General features: G+C 42.9%; 1 protein-coding gene across 1 annotated transcript in view; it reads right to left on the bottom strand.

The window, feature by feature from the left end:
- CACNA1C (calcium voltage-gated channel subunit alpha1 C) overlaps window positions 1-25,435 on the bottom strand; it is a 575,193-nt gene that overhangs the window by 229,744 nt on the left and 320,014 nt on the right. The window contains 2 exon segments of the mRNA XM_056845863.1: window positions 7,081-7,220; window positions 19,643-19,782. Of these exon segments, the coding sequence (XP_056701841.1) occupies window positions 7,081-7,220; window positions 19,643-19,782 (280 nt within the window).

Genomic DNA, 25,435 nt, shown 5'->3' with positions numbered 1-25,435 from the left:
GGGAAATAAAACTGCAAACACAACCACCTCCAACAGGGAATGAAACTGAGTGGCTTTCCCAGATTTTGTCACGAGTTCAAGGCAGTATCTGAAACCATCCTCACTCAATGCTCATCACACATTTATGTAGGCTTGATATGCTGTACTTATATAAGTTGTTTATGTTTATTTTGAATTTATTCAGCACATATTAATCAACTGTTGTGTGGGTGGAGAGAATTCCACATTTGTTGTAGAAGAACTGAAGTGGTGAAAACTAGAAGAGCATCACTCCCTGTACTGATAAAGGAGGAACTTGCTTGCAGATATCTTGGGGCCTAAATTCGGGAGGGGTCTGGTTAGAAGAGGGTTGCTATCTACCTTAACAGTGGGAAGGAGCTATCTGCCTGCCCTCTAAACTTCCAACCAGCCCTTTTTGTAGACTACACATTATTATTATACTGTCAAGCAACTAGCAAAAGATAGTATGCAGATGCTACTCCTTGAGCAGCAAATGATGAAAGAATTACACTGGCTGAGTGCAGTGCACATGTTTTCTATTCAGTCAATACAAAAAGCAACATGTCAGGACAACTCTGGGTCATTCCAACTACTTAGGATTGCCAACTCCAGCTTCAGAGATTCCTGGAGATCTGGGGGAAGTGCCAGGGGAGGGAGAAGTTTGGGAATGGGGGAGAGAGATCTGTGTGGATGAGAGGCCATACAGTCCACCCTCTGAAGCTGCCATCTCCTTTGTTTGTTTGTTTATTTGACTTCTAGCCCACCCATTCCCAAGCAAGGTTGGGCACAGGGTGGCGAACAACCAATAAAATGCATTCAATTTAAAATAGATAAACTATACAATGTATAGGTCAACATTTAAAATAATTCCCGCCATTAACATTAAAATACCAAGTGGCGCCCCTACTCATAATGAGAGATCAAACAAGGAGGACAACAAGGAGGAGGGAAAAGGAAAAAGAAAAGGGGAAGGAAAACAGGGAAGGGAAGGGCAGCTAGAATGGAGCTGTTGCTGTCCTCAACTGTAGGCCTGGTGGAACATCTCAGTCTTGCATGCCCTGCGGAACTAGTGTCTGTAGTCTGCATCTCTGGCCACAGGCTTAAATATCTGTAACCAAGGAGGGAACAGAAATTCAGGCCATACGTCACTCACCTGGCAGAGATGTTCCTGAAGACTCCCCTCCCCCGGTCTCTCTCTCATATAAATGAAGTATTTCATCTGAAGTCATGTGACAGCAGAAATCAATGGCATGCCATTGCTGCAGATGAAATATTTCATTTATATGAGGGGGGCAGGGGAGGAGAGACTTGGGAACATCTCTGCCAGGTGAGTGATGTATGGGCTGAATTTCTGGTCCCTCCTTGCTTACAGATATTTAAGCCTGTGGCCAGAGATGCAAGCCTTTTGGCAAGAGCCCCTGGCTCCCACCTTGAGTGAGCTGCATCAGTCGACTTAGGAAACTGAAGTTGTACATTTTGTTTGTTTGTCTAAATTATATTTTTGCGTGTCTTGCAAGCTGCTTTGAGTCCCCAGTAAGTGGGGTAGAAATTCTTAAATAAGTAAACAAACCACATTCCCATTCACCAGCTTAAAGAAAATGTTGCTCTTTTCCCCCACGGTATACTTATTTAGGAGATTTTTTTCCACCTCAGCTTTCTATTTTAAAATACAGAAGACAGCTTACAATAAATCATTAAACAGCAATCCAAGATTAAATACAAAATGATAAAAGTAGACCAACGGATAGTGCCTCACAGCTAGGGGTGCTTGATCAGCCTCTGGTTCAGCTTCCTTTACAATTCTGCTTGTTAGTTGGGATCGGCCCAGTCAAACATTTGACAAACTGGTCATTGATCTTTCCCACAGTTTCCCCCTCCAGCCTCTCTGCTGATTCATCCCCCCCCCCACTGCCTCTCCTCCCCTCCTGCAGTTCAGCCCATTCTTAAAGTAAAAAAATGCATAGTGGTTTCACAGTGATTCACAAATATGAGGTATATCTGTGACCCTTATGATGGAATTGACATGGAATTAGTCAATGCACAGTCAGATGAACTGGTCAGATGTGGATGACTTTGTATGCGAGCGTTCACACAGTACTTCATGGGAATAGTAGCTCTACGTCTACCAAATTCTTATTGTTCACTCACAAGAAGATGTTTCAAGGTGGGTGGCTTATGTTCTTGACCCACCACTTGCGTGACCAGGTGTTTAAGGCAAAAGGCAGGCAGGCTGTTCACATCAAAATATCTCAAAAATGCACTGCCTCACTGGAATTGTAGTTATTGGAACTGCAGTGACTGGTAGGGAGGAAGACCTATTGTTTCTTAGGTAACTGCATAACCCTTGTTCTGTGCCATACCAAAGAGGTGCCTTTGAATGGCTGCCTTTTTGAGCTTATCTGCAGCAAATTTCACTATACTCTTGCTATAGGGCAGCAACCCTGACAGGCAGCACATTCAGGAGGAAGTGGTATTGTCACTTTCTAACAGGTCATTCTGGCAGGGAGAACATCCTCCACCAAATGATAGATTTGTTCCTTTCTCTTCCCCCATTCATCACACTGCATCCACCTTCCCTATTGCTGTCTACTGTAGCACGTGGCGCTCTAGATATTCCTCAGTTTAGTGACAGGACTGTGTTCTAAACAGAAAAGTTTAAATGAATAGTAACTAGTTAGTAAAGTCAGAACGGGGGCCCACCCAAGAGTCCTTTTAAAATTCAACCAGAACATGCAGTTTTAATAATCACATGCATGAAAATGATAATGTTATCCTACTCTTAGGTTTCACTCTTTAAAAAAAAGATCAGCCTTGGGAAAGGCTGAATAATGCGGTTTGTTGGCATTCCTCAAATATCAAAGTGACAACAGGAAGTCTGTCATATAACATCATCCATCAAAAAGTATATTCATATAGTCATGCTGTGTACACCTGCCTATGCTATTCTGCACACCGGGACACATTCCTACAGAACTGGGGTGGAGGAGATCAATAAATGAAAAATAAAGAAGTGTATCAGCCATAAATAGGGTTGCCAACCTCCAGGTAGTAGCAGGAGATCTCCTGCTATTACAACTGATCTCCAGCCGATAGAGATCAGTTCACCTGGAGAAAATGGCTGCTTTGGCAACTGGACTCTATGGCATTGAAGTCCCTCCCCTCCCCAAACCCCGCCCTCCTCAGGCTCCACCCTAAAAACCTCCCATTGGTGGAGACGAGGGACCTGGCAACCCTAGCCATAAAGTTTGTACATGGCACTGAGATTTGCACTATATGGTAATTACTCCCGTGCTTAGGAGGAGCAGCCTCCTGGTTGCGGTACAGTTTCCTCCTGCCCAACACAGGTCGGAGATCATGTCTGAACACTGTCCCATGGGAGGAAAAGGCCTACACACAGAAAATGAGCACGTCAGGGAGATGGCTAGGCCAAAACTCCTCCCAAGTCCACAGTTTCCTATGAGCAGGGAGGGGTTTTTGGGGGGGTGGAGAGGCATTCCTCGATGTATTTTCCTCTACCTACTGTCTGAATTAGCACAGTTAGCAAGAGTTCCATCATGCGAACTCTTGTCTGTGAAAACAGAGACTAAGACTCAGGCCTCCTCTGTATGTTACCTTCACAACTCGGATTGGTGTCCTGCGCTAATTTCCTACTACACAGACACAATGTTAAACATTGCTCACTGCATGATTTCAAACCATCATGTGGTGAGATCACCCACTCCGGCTGTGTATCATTGATAGCCACAATGCCAGTACAAGCCCAAGCTATTCTGTGCAATGGGAAACATTCCTTCATAACTGGGGAGAAGGGAAGAGATTAATTAGGGTTGCTAGGTCCCTCTTTGCCCCCGGGCTGGAGATCAGTTGTAATAGCAGATCTCCAGCTAGTACCTTGAGGTTGGCATCCCTAAGATTAATAAATGTAAAATAAATACAGACTTTATATGCACATAAGTATAAATGCAGAGACGTACCATGCTGTATTTCCTTGCCTCTGCCCATCTTACCACTGCATTTCAGAGGCAAATTATTTGTCTTTCTCCCAGCAGCTACTGTTAATAACTTCCATCTTTATTAAAAAGGTCGAGTGCCACAAACACTTTCATTGATTACACTGACACAAAACACAACAACAACCGATCAGCTCAAACTTATGCAAATTGTTAAACATTGAGCTTGGTGGCCTATTTGTGGATTTTGGATGGCACATGAAGGCAGGCAGGTTTATGCCATATATGCATGAAGAATTTTAAGTGGTTTTGCTCTGTAAATGCAGTGAGCAGGCAGAACACTCACCCCAATGAGATTGTGCAACCAGGCAGTATTAATTAATTCCAGCAAGAAGCTAATGAAGATGAAATTTAATAAGTTAAATGTGTTAGTCAGCTTAGTGCATGTGGGTGTACAATAAGACTGCCCTTTCCAATCATGAAGGGAGAGTGTTTTTTTTATTTTAAATGGCATCATTCTCTCCCATTGTCAAACAACTTCCAAAGCTTCAGTTTGCCCTCCAATGGTACAAAATGCAATGAAACGTAAACAATTTTAAAACATCTTTTTTTAGAAATACCATAGTTTACATAAATCAGAGAAAGAAAAATTCTGCTCTGTAATGAAGGACCTAAAGTCTATACAATAATACTGGTATCCAGAATGATTGAAGTAGTAGTATGAAATGTACATTTTCAAGGACTTCACAGCTATAAAAAACGTTCAGCAATATAATAAGATGTGCAGAGGGGCCACTGAACCTTCTTGCTTGGAGGCATTCAAAAGAAGACAAAAGAGGGAACTGACAGGACTGCTTTACTCTGTTAGAAAGCTACCTTGAAGACTCCCTTCTAGGGGCTAGATTTCCTTGCCTTGTTTTTTCTTTTCTTTTGCAAATGCAGCCTTCAGGGTTGCTTCATTAAGGAAGAGAACGGCATGGGGACACAACAGGAAAAGTTGACCCTTTCCTCTCCTGTTTTCTCTCTCAAAAAGCCACCCTTGAGCCGCTTTTAAATTTGCTGGGGAAGACTTACAGGTAGCTGTATTTTGGTCCACAGCAGATGTAAAATCAGCTCAGGTGTGGGTTGTTTTTTTTTGTCCTAGTAAAAAACTGGCATGGGAGGAAGGATTAAAATCCCCCCTTGTTATTCTCTTACTTGATAAAGCAATTCAAGAGGCTGCATTTGCAAAAGAAAATAACATTTCTTACAACTATTATTGGGGGAGGGAGTATGATAAAGTTGAACCCTAAGGCAACTAATTTGTTAAGCCACCACGAACTCTTTGAGAAGAGACTAACCTTGATAACACATTGGGAGATACTTGATCAATGTGCTGCGGCCTGTATTACTGAAAGGTAGCTGTGGGGCGGGAGGTTGTGCCATCTCTTCCCACATAAATAATAATTGCTGCTACATCAGTCAATTATATTATACACTCAACTTGTGTTCCTGAATTTTCATACACAATCTGTTTCTAACATACAATGGATTCAACAATAACAGTTCATATATGGTAGGTGGGACAGCTTTCCTGTAAGTAGCACTGTTTCATAGTTTTCTTCAGCCACCCTTAGCCATTTTGTGTCCACTTCCACTTTGTAGATCAGCAAAGTTGTAATTCAAGAGTTATCAATTCTTATGATTTCTTATAGAAGAAAATTATTCTTAGAAATGCTTTTTTAGGATCATGCAGTAGTCTCTGACTAGCTTGTGAAAGATTGGGACTTCACAAGCTAGTCAGAGACTACTGCATGATCCTAAAAAAGCATTTCTAAGAATAATTTTCTTCTATAAGAAATCATAAGAATTGATATCTCTTCCCACATGGCTGGGGAAATGACAGCTAGGAGCACGTTTTGATCAGAAAAAAACTCCCTGAGGAAAAAGACTAGGTACCCTTAAACCTCAAACCTACCCCTGTTACAGTTCTGATCAAATGCTCAGCTCCTAACACTGCCATTTGGTAGCCAAAAGGAGATGGGTCGCTTGTTACACAGCATCTGGTGCTATTTTGCTAGGGTTGCCAAGTGCCAGGTGGTGGCGGGCAAACCCCCAACAATCCACCTGGCTGCCCGGAGACCAGCGAGGTTCGGCGGGCAACGCGCGCCTACCCACCGTGCCACATCACTTTTGGTTTACACCTGGAAGCAGCACATTGCAATGGGCCTTTTACTACTCATCCAGTTTAAGTGGTAAAGGCCCCTTGTGATGCGGAGCTTCTGGGTGTAAACCGGAAGTGAAGCGATTGTGTCGGGGCAGCCACACACGCGATCTTTCCCTCACCTCCGCCCCAAAAACCTCCCGCTGGAGGAGAGGGGGGACCTGGCAACCCTATATTTTGATAATGCAACAATTGCTTCTCCTCTTGTTCTTTTGCACACTTACTTCTCTAGACACAGACAATAGCTTCTACGCATAGTTTGAAAGTTCTGGCACATTTGTCCCGCTATCCTCTCCATACACAGGTTTTGCAGGTTTTTCAAACACCTGCAAAACTCGGTTTGACGATAGACAACCCTACACCAAAAGAAGCAAACATGCACAATGCAGGAAAACTATACCCCTTTTGCAACCATGCAGCTATATTAAAAACGATTGTCCCGGTCTTGCTCAGCTTCCAGAGGCATAAGAGGATAATAAAATTGGGCTTCTTTCAAAACAGGCATTTAGGCAATTGGAGGGTTATTTCATCAAACCAGCCATATGTGAGTATTAGTAAACATCAACTTCAGAGCCAGCAGCACAGTCGCTGAACTGATTTAATTCATATTAGACTCATTATAGTGATTACGTATTAGTTTCATGTTGTTTTAAACGGAAGTATTATCTCAGATCATTGATCACGCAATGATCGCAACAAGCAATTCTGCTCTTACAAAGCTTCTCTACCTTGGTATCTCACGTTGGACTCTTCTTATTTTTTAAATGTTTGATGAAACCTGTAATCACTACCCATGTACAACATCTGTCTTACTTACCACCCTGAAATCAGTTATCAGGCGAGGCCGTGAACATCGTTTTACACATTGCTTTCTGTTGCACCCTCCGCTTGTTAAAGAGACAGACGGGCAGGAACTCGATTACTTACTAGGAACTCCAGATACCAGCCGTAAGGGGCGTAATACTCGGAAAGCCCGAAGTGCTTTAACATCAAATCCAGCGCCTTTGCCTCCTATTGAATTCACTCCATCTGCTTTGGTTGCTTGTTCTAAAATTGCACTAAAAAGCCTGGGGAGGAGGGACAAAGGGACAGAGGAAACATTGTTAACAGATAGCTGAGATAAGAGTAAAAAATTGATTATCACTAGTTTATATATTGCATATTACACATACAGAAGGTGGGAAGAATGTATTCAGCCTTCCAAGTCAAGCAGAATGAGAATAATCGCAAAACTGGGAATTATGCCACAGGTCATGTCTATGTACACATTATATTCATGTACAAACTAAAATGATTGATAACAGCAACGCCTTAAATTGCACACAAGCACTGGATTTTCTTGAAACTAATTTTACAAACATGACATCCAATGTACATATCCTTGACCCCTAGACTAGAGTTGCCAACTATGGGTTGGGAAATTCCTGGAAATTTGGGAGTACAGCTTAAGGTGGGTAGGGTTTGGGCAGGGCAGGGACCACAGCGCAGTATAATGCCACAGAGTTCATGTTCCCAAGCTGCCCTTTCCTCAAGAGGAACTGATCTCTGTAGTTCGGAAATCAGTTGTAATTCTGGGAGAATTTCAGGTCCCACCAGAGGTTGGGAAACCTAGTATAAAATGAAGTTGTGATAATTTGCTCGGCTTTGGGCTTCAGTTCTGAATATAACATCCCAGAAAAAAGTTGCACTGAATTCAGAAGGAACACACTGCAGAGTACACATGTTTAAGACTGTGCTAAAATGATTTGAGCTAACATCTATAAAAAGGAAATACTAATACCCTCAAATCATGAAAATCTCCTTGAAAATCATAAAACGCCTTAATGATTTATTAGATGAAACTTGCAGAGAAATATTCTTTCTTTGTGTAATTGGATGATATTTATAAAGACACGAGATATCAGATCTGGCTTTGAATATTTCCTGAAGTTCCAGTCAATGAACATTAGGAAAATGTTCTGCTTCCTATTCAAATGCTTCTGTCTGTCTGCTAAACATAATCCTCTCACCAGATGATAAGTGACATGTCTGCCCAGCAATCCCATTCCCTTGGGAGTATGGGAAAGAGAGTTCACTGCAAAAATGCTCCCTGACAATGTTGTAAAGCTTAAGTGCATTCTTCCCCACAAAAACAAAACAAAAAACCATAATCATGCAAAATAAAATAAATTGTGAACCCAGCACCCATTGAAGAAAGCTTGCTAAGATGCAAGCGATAATAACGATTATGATCAGTTTGACATTTATTTGAAATGTGTGTTGGAGGAGAGTTTTATGGATACCATGGACTGCCAAAAAGACAAACGAGTTGATTCTAGATCAAATCAAGCTTGAACTCTCCCTAGAAGAGGAAATGACTAAACTGAGGCTATCATACTCTGGCCACATTATGAGAAGACAAGACTCACTGGAGAAGATAATCATGCTACAAAAAGTTGAAGGCAGTAGGAAAAGAGTAAAACCCAATATTAGATGGATTGACTGAATAAAGCCACGTTTCTCAGTTTGCAAGAGCTGAACAAGGTTGTGAATTATAGAATGTTTGGAGGTCACTAATCCATAGGGTCATCATAAGTCAGAAGTGCCTTGACGGCACATAACATACAAAGGGTCTGTGTTAAATTGAAGGCCCTTGCAACAGTATAATTATAGTGCATCTCTCTTCTCTCCTGCATCTCTCACTGTATGGAAAAGTCACAGAAGGCTTGTTATCCGTCACACCATTATGTTCATCTTACTCTCTGCACAAAATTTCAGTATAGCATCTTACATCAGTAAACATGAAGCCTGTTCCTCATCAAGCATCTCTTGAAAAGCAAATGTCCTTCACAATATGAAACATATCCTATGAATTATATTTGTATCCCACCTTTCCTTCAAGCTGCTCAGACCAGGATTATCCCATTTTATGCCAATCCCATAAGGCAGTTTAGGGTGTGTCTGATAGCTCAAGGTGATCTAATGAACTTCACAGCTAAGTTAAGCTTTGAAGTCCAATGCTATCCATAATACCATGCTCATTCTGTGTACGTCTTCAGAATACACTATAACATAATTTCAGAGGGTAGCCGTGTTGATCTGCCATAGGACAGTTAGATTCGAGTCCAGTAACACCTTAGAGACCAAGGGGTATAAGCTTTCAAGAGTCAAATTTCCCTTTATCAGATGCCACAGAATCCTAAAACCTGATGATTGGCTGGGTTATCCCAGAGACCTGTTTTATCTCGAATTTGAAAACGCGGGCAAAACACAGGGAAATGCAGGGGGAAAGTGAGGTGACCTCTGACGGTCGGAAATGGCATGCATAATCATCACAAAGACCTGAAGTCATCACAGAGGTGACAGGGAGTGAAACAACCATGCAAAAAAGACTTAAGGGGAATGCTTCACATGGAAGAAAATTTTCATTTGCCAGTAGGAAGGAAAAACAAATGAATGGGGGAGAGCATCATTTTGATTAGAAGTAAGCCGTTGAAGGTGTTCTGTCCCATTAGACAAACAGCATTTGGTCATGCTACCAGCAACATTTCTATCCATACAGCTTTATGAAGAATATTTGAACAAAGGGACCTCTTCTTCCAAACAGAATTTAATGGCTCTGTCATGAAGCGTTCATTGGCTATTTGAGGACGTTAGATCAAGTTTTACCAGAAAGTGCTGGTGTCTGAGCAAAAGGAAAACCACACGGTTAGAGATATTTAAATGTTTCCCTCTTCAGAAGGGTTTCACTGACTGGAGATCATTCTTGGCATTTACTGCTGTTCCCTTTGCTTCGTAAGGATTCGTGCAGCTCATGTATGCAAACAGCTCTCCTTCACCAAACATGACTTGCAGCCCATGCATCATCGCAGACAGGTTCAATGATGAAGCCACAGCTGTTGCGATATTATGTTATGGCTGGCACGATCAGCAACACTGTGCACTTGTTGAAGCCCAGGCACATTTAGATCAGAAGCGGCAAGGTAAATGCATGGTGCCTCCAATCTAGCCAGGGGGTAAAGAAAGTTAAAATATGCCCAACCCTGATCACTTTCCATACCTAGAGGTCTGAAAAATCTTTAGGCATTCCTATGAGTAAGCAGACAAACACAAGTCATGAAAGGCCAAGATTGGGGGTTGGTTAATATCCTGCTCTTCAAAAGGCAAAAACACTACAGCCAGATCAGACTAAGTAGATGCCACTATGTTCTTCTGCAAGCCCCTGACTTGCAAGCTACTCTTCTTTCTTATTTAAAACTTTTAAATGCTGCCATTCTACCCAGCTTAGGGTCCCCAAGGCATCAATAATCAAAAACATTCAAACATGCTCTTAAAATACATGGTATAAAAACAAAACAAACCATACATTAATTTTTGTATATTGTTTTTATCCTTTTTGTAATTAATGTTTCCTTTATTTATATACTGGTTGTGGACTGTAATAATAAAGAACCTGAACCTGAACAAACCATATATACAGTTAAAACACATACAAAGGAAGGCGGGTCTGTAAGGGAGTGCCAGACAAAACAGATATGTCTTCTCACACTCACTGGGGAAAAATGGAGAGGCAAGCCAAACTACTTTATTAATTATTTAGCGTGCACACTCAGATTGCCCACTTAGTCCCTCTAACTGTCCCTTTAAAATCAGTTTGATCTGGAGCCATTTTAAGGTTATGTTATTCAGCTCCATGCCATAAAAGTAGGGTTGCCAGTAGGCAAACCCCTGGTAATGTGCCCCTCTGCCCGCCAGCCAGCTGAGGGCTGGCGGGCAAACGCGTGTGCCAACGCGGCACTTCCGGTTTACAACCAGAAGTGCTGCCTTGTGAGGAGCTTTAGACCACTCAAACTAAGGGTCGCTTTACCAAACACACGCACACAAGAACGGCAAACAAAACTCCTGCAGATGTGATCGGGGAGCTGCCAACCCTACATAAAAGGCTTCAACTTAGGGTTGCCAGGTCCCTCTTCGCCACCAGTGGGAGATTTTGGGGGCAGAGCCTGCGGAAGGCAGGGTTTGGGGAGGGGAGGGACTTCAATGCCATAAAGTCCAATTGCCAAAGCGGCCATTTTTCTCCAGGTGATCTGATCTCTATCGGCTGGAGATCGGTTGAATTAGGAGGAGATCTCCTGCTACTACCTGGCAGTTGGCAACCCTACTTCAACAAACCATTTCCACATATGAATGGTTGGGAGCCTCCTGCTATAAGCAGGCAACTAGCATTCCTATTGGAATATATTTAGCTGGTGCAAGGTCTATGCTGAACTATTGAACTGCTGAACAGTTGAACTCAGCTGTGCTGAACTGTGTTGAGCTTGAGGTCCTGCTCCAGGCTCCGCCGTCTGTTTTTCCTATTGGACTGGGGACTTTGGGCCATCCAATCCTGGACTTGGGGGTGTGGCTCAGGGTGGTTGGGAATTGTATATAAGTTGGGGTGTTTTGCAGTTAGCCTTGTTTCTCTCTCCACAGTTCAATAAAGGGGTGATGTTGGAACTCTGTCTCCCGTTTTGAGTATAACCTACACATATATAACACCTATAAATGAAAGAACTACCATTTTGAAATACCCACACTGAGGGGGGAGTGTTTGAGAAGCTGTGAAATGTGCAAGGATCAGCCATTCATACGATTAAAGAGGCCCACTTCCAGCAGGTATTATACTTTTTTTTCTTAAGAGACTTCCTCTTTCATAATGCTATATAGATTTGCTACTCTAATTATTGTGCCTTTTATCTCTGAGGACAAATGTATATTTTTAATTGGCTTTGAAAATCAGCTGCCACTTAATTTACTTTAACCTAACTGAAGCTAATTCTAGGCAAATTATATTAGCAATGTGGTTTCATCACAGGATTGCTTGACTAAGACATTTCTGAGTTCCTTTGAAGAAATAGGAAAACACAAATTAATAAAGAAAATGAAGAAATTGACCTAATTAGAAGCAAACCCCAAATCTATACTTAGTTGTTGTTTTTAATCCCACCCTTTCCTGACCACCTGCTTCCATTCTTCACAAGCTCATTTGCTGTGATCCTGTTCGCTGTAGAGTTTCGGGAAGTCTGGGATTTCTTTTGGATTGCTTAATTACAAATAGTTCATGGCAGTTTCGCAATTGAAAGAAGTGGAGGAGAAGCAGGCAAATGACCTGTCAAAGCAGTTAATACAAATGTCTGGCTAGCAAATACTCACATGAACGGAGATTAATTTCTTTTCTTTATACATGAAAAGTCGGCATGTGCCTAGGAAATGAACAGATCATTCTTCCCATTCTGGCACGCCTTTTCAAATATATTTTTTTACATTAGTGGGAGGCACAGCCCTCAGGCACTCCCCAAAATGGGCTTGATCCAAGCAGAGGCAAGCCCAGTATACAAGAACTAGGCACAGCCACAGAAAGCCCCCAGCAAAGACTGGAACACTCCATGCCATCCAGACCCAAGGGCTGCCAACCTCCAGGTGGGCCTGGAGATCTTCTAGAATTACAATTGACCTCCAGACTACAGAGATCAGTTCTCCTGGAGAAAATGGCTGCGTTGGAGGGTGAAGTATGCCGCATTGTACACCACAGAGGTCCTTCCCCTTCCCTAACCCATCCCCTCCCTTGGCTCCACCCCCAAAATCTCCAGGAGTTTCCCATCCTGGATCTAGCAACCCCATCCCCTGCTGGTGGCCAGGGGGGACTTGGCAACCCTACCAAGAGATCTTCTGGAATTACAACTGATCTCCGGACTACAGAGATCAGTTCCCTGGGAGAAAATGGCTGCTTTGGAGGATGTACTCTATGACGTTATGCCCTAACTAAGGTCCTTCCTTCCCCAATCCCCACCCTCCCCAGGCTCTACTCCCAAATCCCCAGGAATTTCCCAACCCAGAACTGGCAACCCTGAACCCAAATCATCACGTGAAAACAATTTTCTTAGCTTCAAAACAGCAGGGCGTTACCTCTCCACATGTGCCAAAACTAATGTATGGTTGTTTTTTTACAGCTATCTTGCATACGTCTCAAACATGCTTCTGTGTATTTTTTTTTTAAACTATGAATATTGCTCACAGTAGCATTTGGTACAATTATAGATCTTTTTTGCACCCAGCATAGTGTCTACTGTAAGCTCTTGTATTTGAAGTAAAGACTGCCATAAATGTTTTCAGCATGCTTTGAGGCATCTTTTTTCTTTTTCAATTTGTAGAGCCAGAGTACCATAGTAGGTAGAGTGTCAGATTAGGAGCTAAGAGAGCCAGGTGCAAACCCTTGTTAAGCCCTGAAACTCAGTAGGTGAGAATGGATTAGTCACTGTCTCTCAGCCTAACTTGCATCAGAGAGTTGTTGTGAGGATAAAATAAAGGAGGGTGAAATAGGCCTGCTAATGACCCTGAGAAAAAAATGACCTATCCCTTCAATAGAGTCTTCATGGAAATTTAAAAAATACTTATATCATTATTCATTTATTTATGTTATTTTACAAAATGTATGCCCTGACCTGGATGGCCCAGGCTAGCCTGATCTCGTCAGATCTCAGAAGCTAAGCAGGGTCAGCCCTGGTTAGTATTTGGATGGGAGACCACCAAGGAATACCAGGGTTGCTGTGCAGAGGAAGGCACTAGCAAACCACCTCTGTTAGTCTCTTGCCATGAAAACCCCAAAAGGGGTCGCCATAAATCGGCTGTGACTTGACGGCACTTTACACACACAAAATGTATAGACTGCCTTTCTGCCCTCATATGGGCCACCAAAGCAGCCAACAAATTAAAACGTATGTAATAATACATACTAAAACAAACAAAAACAATTAAAACACTGGGCAGGAAGGAGGGAGAACTGAAGGAACATCAAACGAAACAAAAAAGTCTTCACCAGCTGGCAGGAGAGGAAAACCGAAGGGGACAGATGAGTCTCCCTGAAGACAGAGTTCCAGGGTTTTGGTGCCATGACCAAGAACAGTCTCTCCTGGGTTGCCACCTACCTAATCTCAGAAGGCGGAGGCACCCAAAGCACAGCCTTAGAAGACAACTTTCAAGGTTGAGTAGGTTCATAAGGCATGCTGGTTCCAAACCACATAGGGCTTTAAAGGTCAGTGCCAGCACCTTGAATAGACCCGGTAACAGATTGGAAGCCAGTGTAGATGGCCTAAACTGGAGTGATATGATCCCTACAATCCACTCCAGTCAATATCCTGGCTGCATCATTCTGTACCAACCGACGTTTCCAAACAATTTTAAAGGGCAGCCCTTCACAGAGTGAGTACATTGCAATAATCTAATCTCGATGTAACCAGGGCAAGCACCACAGTGGCCTGACCTTTTCTGCCCAAGAAAGGCCGCAGCTGGCTAACTAGTCAAAGCTGGTAAAAGGCACGCCTAGCCACAGCTGCCAAATGGTTGTCCAAGAACAGGCCTTGGTCCAAGAGCACCCGAAACGCTGGACCTGTTCATTCAAAGAGAATGCAACTCCATCCAGAATGGGTGACACCTTAAATTTGGACTCAGACAACACCAGTAGCACTTCTGTCTTGTCAGGATTACAATTCAGTTTATTAGCCCGCATCCACTGCAAAACTGCCCACAGACACCGGTTCGGGGCTCTACAGACTCCCTAGGATCAGCCAAAACCATGAGATAGAAACGAGTATCACTTGCGTATCGGTGAGAACCCAGCCCAAATCTCTAGATCAAAGCTTCTTAAACTGTGGGTCGCAACCCCATATGGGGTTGTGTAGCTGAATGTGATAGGAGCCCCGTGGCACAGAGTGGTAAGCTGCAGTACTGCAGTCAAAAGCTCTGCTTACGACCTGAGTTCGATCTCAACAGAAGTCGGTTTCAGGTAGCTGGCTCAAGGCTGACTCAGCCTTCCATCCTTCCGAGGTCGGTGAAATGAGTACCCAGCTTGCTGGGGGTAAAGGGAAGATGACTGGGGAAGGCACTGGCAAACCACCTCGCAAACAAAGTCTGTCTAGTAAACGTCTGGATGTGACGTCACCCCATGGGTCAGGAATGACCCAGTGCTTGCACAGGGGACCTTTACCTAACTGAATGTGGGGGTTGCGAAAAATTTGGCAACAGTATAATTTTTTAATGATTTTTTATCAGTAAATGTTTGATTTGTATACCTATTTTATATACCTATATATCTGGGGTCACATAAAAATTTCTTGGGTGAAAAGAGGTCATGAGTGGGAAAAGTTTAAGAAGCCCTGCTCCAGATGGCCTCACCCAGCGTTTCAAGTAGATATTAAAGAGCATTGGGAACAAGATGGAACCTTGTGGCACCCAACAGGCCAAAGGGCTGAGCAACAGTCCCCATAGCACCACCTTCTATTCTCCAGGTGGGACCAGAACTGCAAAACAGTGCCCCCTGATCCTAAAAGCCACTGAGAGATCCAGGAAAATCAACAGAGTCACACTCCCTCTTCCCTCTTCCTAGCGAAAGTCATTCACCACCAGGGTAACAAGGCTGTTTCAGTCCCATGTGTGTGTGTTGTGTGTGTGTGCTAAGTGCCGTCAAGTCGCTTCCGACTTATGGCGACCCTATGAATGAAAGTCCTCCAAAATGTCCTATCTTTGACAGCCTTGTTCAGATCTTGCAAATTGAAGGCTGTGGCTTCCTTTATTGAGTCAATCCATCTCTTGTTGGGTCTTCCTCTTTTCCTGCTGCCCTCAACTTTTCCTAGAATGACTGTCTTTTCCAGTGACTCTTGTCATCTCATGACATGACCAAAATACGACAGCCTCAGTTTAGTCATTTTAGCTTCTAGGGTCAGTTCAGGCTTGATTTGATCTATAACCCACTGATTTGTTTTTTCGGCAGTCCACGGAATCCGTAACACTCTCCTCCAACACCACATTTCAAAGGAATCTATTTTCTTCCTATCAGCTTTCTTCATTGTCCAGCTTTCAGTCCCATAACCAGCTTTCAGTCCCATAACCAGTCCTAAAAAAAAACTGGAAAGGATCTAAACAATTTATATTATATTTATACCGTGCCTTTCTCCCCAACAAGGATCTGAAGTGGCTTATGCCATTCTTTTCTCCTCCAATGTATCCTCACAGGTTAGCCTGAGCATGTGTGATTGGCCCAAGGTCACCCAGCAAGCTTCCAAGGCAGAGTGGGGATTCAAACTCAGGTCTCCAGATCCTAGTCTGACAGTCTAACCACTATACCACACTGGCTCTCAAAGCCTTACCAGGTGATGTCATTTACCTCCATGCCATGAAAAGCTTCAGCTGCCCATTTCCACACACTAGGCCTCTAGGCTGTTGGCTGCTGTAAGGGGAAATTATGTATACTAACCTGAGCTCCTTAGAGGAAGGGTGGATAAACATGCAGTCCACATATTCTACAGAACATTTGTCCTGAATTATGGTTGAGAAAAAGTGATATATAGCAATAAGGGCCCAGGTCAAGACCCTTGTTAACCCGTTCTAGATATTTATTCAGTACAGCCTCAAGCTTCCGTAAACAAATTGCAGCAGCACAAGACTCAGCTACAGGGCAGAATTAACATCCTTTCCAAAAATGCAAACCTTGCGTTTACTTCCTCATCCTTCTCTTCATAATGGGTAGTCATGAAAAGGGTAATATAATGTCATCTCACTATGCATTTCCTTGGCTCTTTCTCCATACACTGTATGTCAAGGGGAAAGGGGAAGCAATGCATGGGCATGGCAACATCATGCATTACATTTACTTTTTCTGATTGGGGAAGGGGGAGCACTAGAAATGAGGCCATTAGCATAACTAATGGCCATCTAACATCACATGTTTATTAACTTCATTTATAGCAGGCCCATGATAAATTGCGGAGGCGGATAAAGATTAGCAAATCTCTTTCCTGCATAGTGTGACACTGCTCAAGCAGGCCAGTTTCCCTCCCCTCCTGTTCACTGCTTAGCGCTGCCAGCCTCCAGGTGGTAGCTGCAGATCTGCTGCTATTACACTGATTTCCAGATGACAGAGTTCAGTTCACCTGGAGAAAATGACCGCTTTGGACTCTAAGGCAGGGGTGTCAAAGATAAGGCCAGCAGACCGGATCCAGACATTTGACAGCTCTTATCTGGCTCACAAGGCAGCCACCCCCCCCCAGTCCTGGTATGGGCTGGTGAGCCTTCTGTGGGCTTGCCAGCCAAGGCAGCCACCCCCTCCCCACTCTCAATCTAGGCTGGCAAGGTATGGCCCAGCCAAGTGACATTTATGTCATATCCAGCCCTCATAACAAATGAGTTAGTCACCCCTGCTCTATAGCATTATAATCCCATTGATGTCCCTCCCCAAACCCCACCTTCTTCAGGCTCCACCCCAAAACCTCCAGGTATTTCCTAGTTCAGAGCTGACAACCCTATCAGTGCTTGTTGGGCTACTGAGGATGAGATATTGAGGTGGAGGTCTTTACTAAGACAAATTAATATTTTTCTGCATACCTGGATAATCCCCTGAATAAATATAAAACTTTATGGTTTGTGGCTCTGCTTCTCTGTCCTATTGACAGACAAGAGTGATAAGTTCACAGTTAGAAGAAATGATGAAAAACAAAGGCTGATCTATTAGTTTACTGGCTGAGAATCAGTCTTCCACTGAAACTGAGGTCCGTTATGCATGGGTACTTTCACTCACGTTTGACCTTGGACTGTCTTGGTTATTCCTTGGAGTTATGCATGAGTTTTCCATCCATTAGAGATGACCTAGTGCCTAGCCCCTGCAAATCCCAGGTCTTCCCATTCCTGTTATAACCTGATTCTTCAATCAGCCTAGGTGAAATCACCATGCATAAGCCAAAGCGCGGGACAGGAGAGCTGGGGGTGGGATGATGTTTTTCTCTCAGTAAGCACAACAGCCAATTACAAAGCAGTGTTTCAAGGGGCGGGGACTCAAATGCTTCCTGATTTGAGCTTGGTGACTTTGCTGGTGCATAGCAACTTTTTGGATTTGCAACAGAAAAGTCTGGGTCGAGCAAGCTTCGAACCCCAGGTAAAGCTCCCATGCATAAATGACCTGAGAATCATCACAAAACTCAGTACTTTCAGATACATTTTTTGGAGTAAGAGCTTTGAACAAATCACCACTCTCAAACAACTAAAGTGAAAATGAAATAAACCTAGTGTACCATAATTCCAGAGGGGTATCTATATTAATTTAGTGCAGCAAAATCCAGCATGACTCTTGTGGCACTTAAAAGTCTAACAAAATTGTATTCCAGTATATATTTCCATAGAATATGGAAATATATATTTAAGAAATATATTTCTTTAAGGTACCACAAGACTCCTGCTTCTCGTGTATTATGTACTGTGTCTGCCTTTAGGAAGACAGTGTGGAAAAGAACATAGTGTACTAAGATCAAACACTACCAAGGGAGGTCAAACAGAATAGAAATAGAATACTCTATTGAGTGTCAGTTTACATAATGTTGGGTGATAACAGGAAAAGAAAAGTAATATGGATGTATTAAGACAACAGAAGGTAAAATCATAGCAGAAAACTATGATTTTGTAAGGATATGAGAGGGAATTAAAAAAACTACATAGAGAAGAGATTTTCTGAGTTTCTGGAATACTGTGATTCTTGCAAGGAAGAAAGTTAGGGTTGCCAGCTCTGGGTTGGGAAATACCTGGAGATTCTGGGGGGTGCAGCCTGAGGATTGCAGGGTTTGGGGAAGGGAGGGACTTCAGTGAGATATAATGCCACAGAGTTCACCCTCCAAAGCAGCCATTTTCTCCAGTTGAACTGATCTCTGTCACCTGGAGATCAATTGCAATCCCAGGAGATCTCCAGCCACCACTTGGAGTTTGGCAACCCTAAAGTACTTATTGTGTCTTCATTTCGTCCATTTATATTCTCATAGGATTTCACATAGACATTTTAGACTCTGGCCAGTTTCTCACCGAAGTAGTAAAGCTGCAACTAGGCTGTGCCATTTCAGACTGGAAGAGAAGGATTACTTGGATGCATGCTCCATACCAAAAAAAGGTCCCCTTTACATAGAAAATAAGTGTGTCTTGGAGAATTACTCCAGCGCAGCCTTCCCCCTGGCATATCTGGAAGTTTTTCCTCAGGTGAAACACCTGAGAAGCTGATTAATGTTCCTTCCTTTGTTTTAAGAGGGAATATGCAAAGCAGCCAAACAGAGATCAATGCATATACATCTAGAGAGGCCCACTGGGGCCACTATCAATGAACTCTATGATCTCTTTACTAGTTCACTAATGTGAGTGTGGTTCTTAATTCTGCAACAATCTGAAAGACACATGTATGCTGTCAGTATGCTGACAATGAAGTCCTAAGCAAAATTACAACCCTCTTCAATGGACTCAGAAGGGTGAAACTCTGTTTAGAATTGCACTGCAAGTCAGACAAACTTCATCTGCTAAATTTCTATAAGTCTTCCTTTTGAAGAAAAGAGAAGGATATCCACGAACTCTTCCTTTGCATCTTAAAAAGGGAATTTCCATTCCCAGCAATGGAAATTCTCTGGTTCAAGAGCAAGAATAGACACACAAAAGAGACAACAATACTCACCCTACTACCACAATTATAAAATCTAGTAAATTCCAGCCATTGCGGAGGTAAGCATTAGGATGAAAGAGAAGTCCATATGCTATTACTTTTAAAAATGCTTCCACTGTAAAAATTATGAGAAAGAGATATTCCACTCGTTCCTGCAGAGAAGACAAAAGAAAACAAGAGATGTTGCAATTAACTCAGCATATTGGGAGAAAATGCAGTAGAAGACCCCCACAAACTCCCACTTTATCTGTGAATAAAAAAGACGCATAAAGGAGAGCTCCGTCACATCTACAGAAACTTGCCTAAAATGGTATAACATGCCCACTACAGACATCAAGTCCCAGCTAAAGGCCAAAGTAACATGCATAGTCACATGAAAGTCACTTGAAATCAATGGGCTTAGACTGGAGTAGCTCTGCATAGGATTGCACTCCAAAGCTATGATCCTATACTTACTTATCCAGGAGTAAGCTCCATTGAACATAATGGGATTTACCTCTGCATACACATGCATCCCTGACCTGGATGGCCCAGGCTAGCCTGATCTCGTCAGATCTCAGAAGCTAAGTAGGGTCAGCCCTGGCTAGTATTTGGATGGGAGACCACCAAGGAATATCAGGGTTGCTGTGCAGAGGAAGGCACTGGCAAACCACCTCTGTTAGTCTCTTGCCATGAAAACCCCAAAAGGGGTCGCTATAAGTCAGCTGTGACTTCACGGCACTTTACACACACACACACACGCATAAGCTTGTGCGGAAAATCTTTTAGTTCTTGTGCGCTTGGAAGAAGAATTCATTACAGTGATTGCCTCCACTCCTTTCCAAGCAAGCAGAAGCCCAAGATTCACTTCTAGAGATGAAAGTTGTGTTGTGTGTTTCAAAGATTATAACTCTCATTAATTGAAACATGGATGTTTGGCCAAAAGTTTCAGTATCACATTGGATGAAAGCTCTAATCTTGGAACTTTTTTTGAGTGTGCCATCAAGTCACATGACTTATGGCAACCCCATAGGGTATTAAGGCAAGCGGCATTCAGAGGTGGTTTGCCATTGCCTGTCTCCAGGTCAAACCCTGGTATTCTTTGGAGGTTTCCCATCCAAATACTTAACAGGGCTGACCCTGCTTAGCTTCTGAGATCTGACAAGCTCAGGCTAGCCTGGAGCTATCCAGGTCAAGGAAATCTTGAAAACAGGAAACCGATAAATAATATTTTGTGACAAGAATTTAGCATGCAGGAACATACAGAAATATATGCTCATTTTTGGTGCCTGCTGATTCTCACTCCATTTGTCTTCGAAAGCAAGGCAAGGAGCAGGTAAAAATCTGTCACATGCTGACAGTGAGGAACAGGGAACCAATGAGTTGAGTTGGATCACTGAAAGGTTAGCCAACTTCTCTTAAAGACACCATTTTGGGCACCCTACACATAGTAAGATTAGTGGGAAGAGGTTTCCTGACTACTGAGCACATGCAGTAAAGCCAAGGCTGCTAAAAAAAGTCCTGATGGCAAGGTAGTGTTATTCAGAAGAGCCGCATTATTCAGTGACCCAACTCAGCTCAGCGATCCAACTCCTTTGCTAACCGAATGCTGTAATCCTTCCAGCTGACCAGCATTTCTAACTTCCAGCTGAGCACAGTGATTTTCGCCTGCTGGCTAGGAAGAAGCTCCTGGTTGATAAGAGTCTTTCCTAAAAGGCATGGACCATTTATTCTCTATGACAATTTCTGTGTAAGATTTAAAACATTTTCTGATCCTTAGGGCAAAACTACATGCGACTCTTGGAATTTCATGATTCACTACAGACACACAACCTGTGCTTTGTGTGATCTGGGGAAAGGGAAGGTTAATTTTTCCACGTGTTTCCACAATTGGAAATGCAGGCACAGTACTACGGATGAAAAAATCAACATAAAAAAATAGATATGATGGCTAAAAATTAAACAGAATTCTTTGGAATTTTATAAGTATTATTGGTCCAGTATGGGTTTGTAGCTAGGTGAAGAGAATCTACTTTGCATGAAGAAGGAACCAGGTTCAATCCCTGGCATATCCAGTTAAAAGTATCAGGTAGCATGTGATCTAAAAAACCACCACCTAAGACTCTGGACAGCAAATGCTTCTAAGACTGTACAGTACTGACCTTGACAGACCAATGGTATGATTCAGAATCAGCCAGCTTCATGTGTGTACATGAAGAATATGGTTACATTTCCATCTGAGTCTGCCTTCATGCCCCCATTCATCCCCTTTCTTGCTTCTCCCTCTTCTGTTTTTAGTAGCTGTGTGTCTATACAAACAAATCCATACATATATGTTCATTACACGGCCTTTCGCCTTACATTTCTGCAAGGGAGGAGGCTAGAGACTGACTTTAAAAAATGAAAGTTAAGAATTTAGAGAAACTACTACCCCTATTGATACATCGGTATATCGATACAACGATATCCTAGGACCAATGTTTTAAAAACAAAAGCTCCTCCAGTAGTGTGTGTGTGTGGGGGGGGGGGGTCACAGGGTCAGGAAAAATGGATGTCATGTGGGTCAGAAAATCTGAATTTTCTAGCCCACAGTTGCCATCCAGGCTTTACTACGATCTTTCACAAAAATTTGGAGCAAAGCAGATTTAAGAAAGACTAGAGAAAAGTTGGTTTCAAGTAGCCGGATCAAGGTTGACTCAGCCTTCCATCCTTCTGAGGTCGGTAAAATGAGTACCCAGCTTGCTGGGGGTAAAGGGAAGATGACTGGGGAAGGCACTGGCAAACCACCCCGTAAACAAAGTCTGCCTAGAAAACGTCGGGATGTGACGTCACCCTATGGGTCAGGAATGACCCAGTGCTTGCACAGGGGACCTTTACCTTTAGAGAAAAGTTAGGGTAATTTCCAGAGTGCACAAATGCAACAAGATGCTATCAAAAGTCTTCATGTTCCCAAAAAAGGCTCTGGGCTACCCAGAATAGCTCACTCAAATACATTAATATACTCCACTGTCCATAACTGAGAAATACTGTTCCTCAATGCTGTCTAAATGTCTGTACTTAAAATCGCTGCAGTTGTAGACTGATTAATTATATGACATTTGAAGTCTTTCCAGGGATTATTGCAAGATCAAGAACCTTGCCACCAGTCATCTGAATCTTAATTATTCCTGACAGCTGGTTATCCAACTGACCATGCTACCAATCTGGAAGCCTTGCTGCAATGAACTGAAGATGTGAAGCTAAAATATAGTTTAACAGAGGCTTGGGTTGCCAACTCAGGCTTGGGAAATTCCTGGAGATTTGGGGGTGGAGCCTGGGGAGGGTAGAGTTGGAGGAGGGGAGGGACCTCACTGGAGTATAATGCCATAGAGTCTTCTCTCCAATGAAGCCATTTTCTTCAGGGCAACTGATTGTTATCTCCAGGCTCCACCTCCGGGCTCAGCCTGAAGGTTGACAACCCTAGAAGAAACCTGACTGTGCAGGCGGGTGGAGTAGGATTGCTAGGTCCCTCTTTGCCACTGGCAGGAGGTTTTTTCTTCCTGCTTTGAAGGGTGAACTCTATGGTATTATACCCTGCTGAGCTCCCTTTCCTGCCCACCCACCCACTTCCCAGGGACCACCCCCAAAATCTCCAGGGAACATAAGATAATGTCTTTCCATTCTTCTTTGGCACTGTACAAATGCAAAGATTTGTATCCTGGCAAAACTAAATCCCAACAAAATGGAGATGATATTGGTGGTGAGAAGGTCTGTCCCAGCAACTGGGATATCTCTTGTTCTGGATGGAGCAGGTTCATAGCTTGGGGGTGCTGCTGGATCCAGGCCTCCTGGTGTATAAACAGCTGAAAGCAAAGGCAAGGTATGTCTCTCATCAGCTTCTGTTGGTGGGCCAGCTCCCAGGAAAAATCTTACCATTGTATAGCATGCCCTGGTAACATCTAGATTAGCTTAGTGCAGTGCATGATTCTCCACAGGGCTGCCCTTGAAGTTTGCTGCAAAGTGCAGTTGGTACAGAACGCTGTGGCCAGAACGTTGATTTGAGTGGGTCATAGGGCCCCATATCACTCCAGTCTTGTTCCATCCACACTGGCTCCTAATTTGCTTCCAGGCCCAAATCAAGGTGCTGGTATTGACCTTTAAAGGCCTATACAACTTGAGGCCATCATACCTGAAGGACTGCCCACTCCCATATGAACCTACTTCTACTTGGTCATCTTCAGAGTTCCTACTTTGGGTGCCCCTACCCCACCTGAGGCTAGATGGGTGGCAACCTAAGAAATTGCCTTCTTGGTCATGGAACTCCTTTCCCAGAGAGATTCTATGGGCACTGGATTACAGATTGAATTGCCAGATTTTGTGCAGCCGCTAGAGTTTGTCATAGTTCTGTATTATTGTCATAAATTATAATGCTACTTTTATATAATCTATGTAACATTTTTAAGCAAATATTTCTGATACTGTGTGTATTTTTGTGTTGGTCTATGACCATAATAAATAAATAATTCATTCAGCCCCACAGAGGTTTGTCTGTCTCCCTTAATCGTCTTCTTCCGCCAGCAAATCAAGAGTTTTTTGTTTTGTTTGGTGTTCCCTCACTAACTCTTATTAGCCCTCCTCCCTGTTTGTGTGTTTTATGTGTTTAGATCATGTTTTATTTGTTTTTAAAATTATATATGTATATATGTGTGTAAGTGCGTATATATGTATGAGTGTAACTACATAATTTTAGTGCCTTTTAATGTTTGAAATGTTTTGATGCTTTGTTTTAACGTTTACCACCCCGTGGACCCTGAATTGGGTGGAAAGGCTACACAGAAATGTAAATAAATAAATTTGATCCTACAGATTGAATGCAAGTTTGTTTGTTTATTTTTCTTTCTAGTTCTAGCCTCTGTAACTTTAAGATATTAGCAAGCATTCTAATTTTACCCACATTTCGTATTTGTTAATTAGTCATGCATCTTGATAATCTTGCCATTTTTAACCATTTTAATAGTAAATCCATTTTGTATTTGTTTTTATCCTATACTATTTAACTATGCAAATTTGCTTTATTTGATGGTCTATGACTGGAAATAAATTATTTATTGAAATAAATAAATAAAGATGGTGCAGCTGTCCAAAAATTCGCACACTGTGACAATCAGTTGATACAACCACTAACCTGCCCTACTGTAAGCTTGTTTATAATACCCTGAAAAGTTTATAGTAAAAAACTTATTGTAACATGCATAGCATATTGGTCATCCTCTACATCACTATTACTGAATTAAGTTTCACCCCCCCCCCCCAAAAAAAGGGAGCATTCGTCTAATTGTTAGAGCAGCGGCTGCCGGAGTTCACTGGTGACATTTCAGCTGCTTTGCCTCCCAGCTAGTCCTGCAAAAGCCACCCATTGTGATGAGCTCAGATCAGCATTTCACGCATCATTACAATCACAGAATCTGGAGCCCTTCACAAATGTTCTGTGGAAGGCAAATCTAAGCTTGGCTCAGCTGAGTGCAGGGTGAGCAGAACTTAACACAGCAATGCAGCCAGCTCAGTTTGTGGCTGCAGATGTTAACCCACATGTCAAGGCTGTTACAAACTGAGGCTCAAAAGGCTGTGTGAAAAAACAGTTACATTCTAGAGTTAAAAAATAGTTACACCCTAGAGCAGGGGTGTCGAACTCAATTGTGCCGAGGGCCGGATAAGGCATACATGTCACTCGGTCGGGCCAGTCCATGCCTTGCCAGCCCATATCAGGAATGGGGGAGGGCGGCTGCCTCGGCTGGCTCGCAGGCCAGATAAGAACTCTCAAGGGGCCGGATCTGGCCCCTGGGCCTT

This window comes from Euleptes europaea, chromosome 3, assembly GCF_029931775.1.
Source record: "Euleptes europaea isolate rEulEur1 chromosome 3, rEulEur1.hap1, whole genome shotgun sequence".
Taxonomy (NCBI): domain Eukaryota; kingdom Metazoa; phylum Chordata; class Lepidosauria; order Squamata; family Sphaerodactylidae; genus Euleptes; species Euleptes europaea.
Note: the sequence above shows the minus strand (reverse complement) of the source record. Positions and strands in the feature narration are given on the sequence as shown.